The 7,012-nt window shown below is 40.3% G+C and overlaps 1 protein-coding gene across 1 annotated transcript in view; it reads left to right on the top strand.

The window, feature by feature from the left end:
* The window catches only part of LOC108538470 (arylsulfatase F), an 84,169-nt gene that overhangs the window by 49,664 nt on the left and 27,493 nt on the right, over positions 1–7,012 (top strand). Inside the window, exon 5 of the mRNA XM_017886577.1 lies at positions 2,341–2,788. Coding sequence (XP_017742066.1) covers positions 2,341–2,788 — 448 coding nt within the window. The remainder of the gene's footprint in view (positions 1–2,340; positions 2,789–7,012) is intronic.

Raw genomic sequence — 7,012 nt, 5'->3', positions numbered from 1 at the left:
AACTTCTGGCCTCCAGTGATCTGCCTGCCTTGGCCTCCCAAAGTGCTGGGATTATAGGTGTGAGCCACCACACCCAGTCTGATTCTTCACACAGCTCAGTGATAGGAGATGTTTTAAAATGAACATATTACGAGAACATAAAATTTTTCTGGCTGTACCTGCCTGCATAGTCTCTCACCGTGTATCCTGTCGCCCGCCTCTTCATTTCACTAAAACTGGACCACACAGATTTTCCTCTCACTGCTAGGGATGATAGAAGTCTTTAGCCACCCAGTAGTTGTAACTCCAGCTACCATTCCTGTTTGGGAAGCCTGGGTTTCAGCTGGCTTGAGAATCACGTGCTATTTTAAATCCCTTCAATTTTTGTAACACATCTGCTGTTGATAAGAGAAGGCAATCTCTGTGGGGTTGCAGGACAGGAAGCCTAAGCCAGTAGCATTGCCTCTCCTCTACCTACCCCCATAGGCACTCAGAGGTTGATGGAAGCACAGGCATTCTTGATTGGGCCCTCACCACATACAGGAAACTGTTAATATTCCTAGTAGATACACATTATCACAGCCTCTGGGGGGTTTGCTGGGCATCCACATGCTAGCAGGACTCACACGCACCCTTTGGTGATCATTCAAAGTGTGGTACATTTTACTGAATAAGTCCCTTACTTCAATCAGTTTTAATGAGAGCCCCTAGGATTTCCAGCCAGCCAGCTATTCATCCATCCATGCTCGGTCCATCCTCCATGATTTATCTATAGCTACCATCGGTCATCTCTCTCTGTTTCTCCATCCATCTATCAACCCATATATCTCTATGCATCTATCTGTCCATCCATCTACCTGTCTATCTACCTGTTTTTCTGTCTGTTGATCAATCCATCATTTATCTATCATCTATGTATCTATCTACCCATCATCTATCTATCGTCTATAATCTATTCATCCACCCATTCATCTATCATGTATCTATCTGTCTATCCATCTATCATCTGTATCTATTTATCTAGCCATCCATTCATCTATCTATTTAGACATCTCTCTATCCATCCACCCATCCACCCTTATATCTCTATCCCTGTCTATCTATCTATCTATCTATCTATCTATCTATCTATCTATCTATCTATCTATCTTTCTGTCTATCAATCAATCATCTATTCATTCATCTATCCATCCTATCTATCTATCTATCTATCTATCTATCTATCTATCTATCCATCCATCTATCCACTCATATATCTCCATCCACCTATCTATCTACTCACCTACTCAGCCACCCACCTATCTATCCATCCATCCACCTACACATACATACATTCCCCGTCTATCCATCCATCATTTATTTGTATCTATCATATTTATCGCATCTATCTATCTCTCTATTGATATATACATACACATGTGTATACATAGATGTATACTCCGTAATTTATTTTCATCTATCATATCCCATCTGTCTATTCATCCACCCACAACACAGATCTATTTATGCATCTATCTAATTACCCAGTCATCTATCGATCCATCCATCCACCTACACACACATCTATACATGCTCCATCTATCCTCCATCACTTATGTGAATCTGTCCTCTCCTCTCCTCTATTCTATCTATCTATCTATCTATCTATCTATCTATCTATCTAACCACTCACTCTATCATCTATCTGCCTATCTTTCTGTCTACATATTATCTATCATCTTTCTATCTATCATCTCTATTAATTTAGCTAGCTATATCTACATATACATCCATTCATCTATCTACCTATCTTTCTGTCTACATATTATCTATTTATCTATCTACCTACCTATCGTCTGTATCCATCTAGCTATATCTATGTATACATCTATTCTTCCATCATCTGTAACCTGCCTTGCGTCTGTGATGTATCTATTCTCCCATCGTCTGTAACCTGCCTTGCCTCTGTGATGTATCTATTCTCCCATCGTCTGTAACCTGCCTTGCCTCTGTGATGTATCTATTCTCCCATCGTCTGTAACCTGCCTTGCCTCTGTGATGTATCTATCTTTGTGGCTATGACTTTGTCTTCTCAGTGAATGAGAAAATTTGTAGTTCACATCCTTGAAAGAAACTGACAATTCTATTTTTCTCCCTTATTTTTTATCCTGTCCTGTTGCTCACAACCAGATCTGAATACAAACTTTCTCTGTAAACTAAAGAACAACAACAACAACAAAAATGTGGCTAAGTGGAACTCGGATTTTTTAAACCAAGGAAAATATCTCTGCTACTTTATTTTTGTGCATTAGCTGATCGATGTGAAGAATGCTCACGTGTTCTTTGCAATGTGCTGGCATATGTCGACATATTGATGTGTAGATGTGTTTGTGTGTTTGGTTTTAGGCAAATGGCACCAAGGCTTGAACTGCGACTCCCGAAGTGACCACTGCCACCATCCATATAATTATGGGTTTGACTACTACTATGGCATGCCGTTCACTCTCGTTGACAGCTGCTGGCCGGACCCCTCTCGTAACACGGAATTAACCTTTGAGAGGCAACTCTGGCTCTGCGTGCAGCTGGTTGCCATTGCCGTCCTCACCCTAACCTTTGGAAAGCTGAGTGGCTGGGTCTCCGTTCCCTTGCTCCTAATCTTCTCCATGATTCTGTTTATTTTCCTCTTGGGTTATGCTTGGTTCTCCAGCTACACGTCCCCTTTATACTGGGACTGCCTCCTCATGAGGGAGCACGAGATTACGGAGCAGCCCATGAAGGCCGAACGAGCTGGATCCATTATGGTAAAGGAGGCGATTTCCTTTTTAGAAAGGTAAGCGTACTAATTAAAATTCATGTAATAATCATAATTATCTCTTTTTTAAAAGGACCTAGATAGATCTGCAGGGTGATTGTAGTTTTTAATAATCTATTGTACACATCTAAATAGCTAAAAGAGAATAAGCCAGATGACTCTAGAATAAAGAAAGACAAATATTTAAGGTGATGGACACCCCAATTACACTGATTTAAAACAATAAATCATTTGTGACAATTCTTTACAAATTATATGAATGTATTAAATTGTAACGTGTACCCTTAAACTATGCACATCTACAGTGCATTAATAAAAATAATAGGGGATGATGGTATTAAAAATATTGAGTTAGGAAATGGAATATTGCTAAATGGTGTAATAGGGTTAGATAAAAATATGAAGTGTATTGAAGACCAGTTGGACTCATCAGTTTGTACCTAAAGAGGTGGTACCTTGTTTGGGCTCCTGTTATTAAAATCATGGTCTCTCTATTGGCTCTGAAATTTATATGTGGTCAGACCATGGAGGCAGACTCTAGTAACTCAAACTCACAAATTATTTACGTTAATTTACAATGCATCTTGTCATCATGTTAATTTACAACAGGAAAATATACATATACTATATATGTATATATACACATACAATATGTATGTATATATGTATACATATGCTATGTATGTATATATATAATATATTTTATAATACTTTTTGTCTGGTTTCCTGATACATATAGATATAGATAGATATAGATATAGATAAATATATATATACATATCAGGGAATCAGATGAAAAAAGTAAGTTGTCCATTGCATTATGTCCCTGTTGTTAAAAAACAAAAAAACCTACTTGGGGAAAATAAAATTGGAAGGCTTCTCTCTGAGCATGTGACATGGAAGGGCTATTTCATGAACTGGATGAGGTAAATGGTCAAAGGTGATTGTTATAAAAACTTTATGCATCCCAGAACACAATAGCTGGAAATTTTCAAGGGTATCTATCCTCTTGTTGTTGGACTTTCTTTCTTTAAAAAAAAGTTTGTGAACACATTTTCGTTTGCTTTTCCATATTGATTGAGGCTTAATCTTTACCAATAGCCGTTCTAGGATGTGGATTCTCAGGATGTAAGGTGTCTTGTGTACTCCGGTACATAGCTTTGTCCTTACTCTGTAGCCCAAGTGAAGGTGATAAATATGTAGTCTGGGGCTGGGCATGGTGGCTCATGCCTGTAATCCCAGCACTCTGGGAGGCCAAGGCGGGTGGAACATCTGAGACCAGCCTGACCAACATGGTGAAACACCATCTCTACTAAAAATACAAAAATTAGCTGGGAGGCTGAGGCAGGAGAATCACTTGAACCCGGGAGGCGGAGGTTGCAGTGAGGTGAGATCATGCCATTGCACTCCAGCCTGGGCAACAGAGGGATAGTCTGTCTTAAAAAAAAATGTTGTCTGGGAATAAGAAAGCCGTATTTGCTCTGTAGATGGAACTGAATACTTGGTGTCACTTAGAGCAAATCCTTCTGTTCCCTGGTACCTTTCCAGATGTGCAGAGTTCTATGAAGTTTTACAGAAAGAGCATCAATATGAGCAAATTAGTACCAACCACTCTGAAAGTATAAGATAAGCAATCCCATTCTCTTCTGTCTGCCAGTTCGAGTCTTCAAACATTCCCACACAGGTCTCCTTAGGACTTTACATTAGTACTTGAAGAACAGATCCTATTGTTGAGATGTACATTGTTCACCAAAACCTCTGTCGAGTTTCAAAAGTTACATATGATCTACAATAACACAATATTGAATGGAAAAAACAATGGTGAAGAGGAAATATAAAGATTTGGACGTTGTGACAATAAGCTAATGGCTTAGGTTCATGAGTGCTAGAAACTATTTTTATCTGGATTCTCAGTGTATGAATCTCCTACAGTTGCTATAACAAATGACTATAGGGCTGAGTACAGTGGCTAGTGCCTGTAATTCCAGCACTTTGGGAGGCTAAGGTAAGTGGATCACTTAAGTTCTGGAGCTTGAGACCAGCCAAAGCAACATATGGAGACCATATCTCTACAAAAAAACACAAAAAATTAGCTGGATATGATGGCATGCGTCTGTAGTCAGATACTCAGGAGACTGAGGTGGGAGGATTAGTTGAACCTGGGAGGTTGAGGCTGCCGTGAGCCATGATTGCACCACTACACTCCAGTCTGGGCAATAGAGGGCCTTGTCTAGAAAAATAAAAAAAAAATTACCACAAATATAGTGGCCTAATGCAACACAAATTTATTATCCTGCTGTTCTTGAGGTCAGAAATCCAAAATTAACCTTGTGGGCTAAAATCAGATGTTGGCGGGGCTAGTTACTTCTAGGGGCTCTAGGGGAGAATCTGTTTTCTCTTTTTTCTAGTTTCTTGAAGCTGCCTGCATTCCTTAGTTTGTAGGGTTTTGTTTTCTGACTCAGACACTTCTGTGTCTCTCTTACAAAAGGACATTTCTGATTCCACTGGACCCACCCAGATAACCCAGGATAATCACTTCATCTTACGATCCTTAATTCATTCCATCTGCAAAGACCTTTTACCATGTAAAATCACATGTTCACAGGTTTTGAGAATTAGGATGTGGATATCTTTGGAATGGGGCATTATTCAGCTGATCACTTTGACCATGACTCTTTATTTTGGCAGCTTAGTTTGGGGTGAAAACTATTTAATTTTAAATCTTTAATGTTCAGAGCTGTACTTCCTCTGTAGGCTTTAGGGGAGGATTCTTCCTGCCCTTCCCCACTCCTGGTGGCTTCAGGCATCCCTGGGCTTGTGGCCGCATCACCCCAGTCTCTGCTTCATCTGCACATGGTCTTCCCCTCTGTATTTGTGTCTTATCTTCTGTCTCTTATAATGACAATGGTCATTGGATTTAGTGCCCATCCTAATTCTGGGATGAGCTCATCTTCAGATCCTTAATTAATTACCTCTGCAAAGGTCTTAATATCCAAATAAGGTCTCATTCCAGGTTCTGGGCTTTAAAATATATGGACGTATATTTCTGGGGGCTGCTATTCAATCTACTACAGTTGTATTCGGTTTCTTCTGGAGGCTCTAGGGGAGGATCCCTTCTGCCTCCTCTAGCTCCTGGTGGCTCCAGGTGCCCCTTGGCTGGTGGTCGCATTACTCCACTTCCACATGGCCTTTTCTTCTGTGCTTGTGTCTCCTCTTCTCCTATAGGGACAGCGTTATTGGATTTGGGACTCATCCTAATCCAGAATGATCGCATCTTAACTAAATAAATCTCTAGAGGCCCCATTTCCAAATAAGGTCCCATTCTGAGGTTTGAAGTGAACATGAATTTTGAGGGGTCACTGTTCAAGACACCATGACATAAGTCTTGTTTTTAAAATTCATTTATTTTAATTTATTTATATTTTGATATCTCATCAGAGCAGAAATTTCCCAATGAATGGCATTTGTGCTTTGTGCTTCCCTGGGTAGCTGAGGACTTACCATTCATGCAGGTGGATTATCAAAATTAAAAGTGGGTCAGCCTAGTTCTGTGTATCCTCATGTGAGAAACTACAGGGTGCAAATGGCTTGCCAAGGCATTCCTCTTTGTACTGGTTTATGGCTCGTGAAACTCTTGATCTTGGTAAGAAATGACTTCCATACCACCATCTCTTGATGTGTCTCAGGGTGTGACTCTAGTTTGAGACTTCATGAGCAGTGAGAACATCCCCCAAACAGAGCTGCATTTGACTTTTCACACTCTCATGATATGGGAGATCTGTGTTGGCTTACAGTATGTTCTACAGTTGTCCTGGCATCTGAGAATCAAAGCAACTGTGATGGTGTCACAGGACTACCAGGTTCATATGCCTGCCACACAGTAACATACCACTACACTGAGGCAGCAGGGTTTACGGTAGAGAAAGGTTTAATAATTGCAGGGCAATTAGTGCGAACATGAGAGGAGACCTCAAATCCATCTCTCCTCCCTTCCTTCCTTCCTTCCTTCCTTCCTTCCTTTCTTCCTTCCTTCCTTCTTTCCTTTCTTTCTTTCTTTCTTTCTTTCTTTCTTTCTTTCTTTCTTTCTTTCTTTATTCCTTCCTTCCTTCCTTCCTTCCTTCCTTCCTTTCCTTCCTTCCTTCTTTATTTTCCTTCCTTCCTTCCTTCCTTCCTTCCTTCCTTCCTTCTTCCCTCCCTCCCTCCCACCCTCCCTTCTCTCTTCCTTCCTTCCTTCCTTCTTTC

This window comes from Rhinopithecus bieti, unplaced genomic scaffold (assembly GCF_001698545.2).
Source record: "Rhinopithecus bieti isolate Rb0 unplaced genomic scaffold, ASM169854v2 scaffold_15803, whole genome shotgun sequence".
Lineage (NCBI taxonomy): Eukaryota > Metazoa > Chordata > Mammalia > Primates > Cercopithecidae > Rhinopithecus > Rhinopithecus bieti.
Note: the sequence above shows the minus strand (reverse complement) of the source record. Positions and strands in the feature narration are given on the sequence as shown.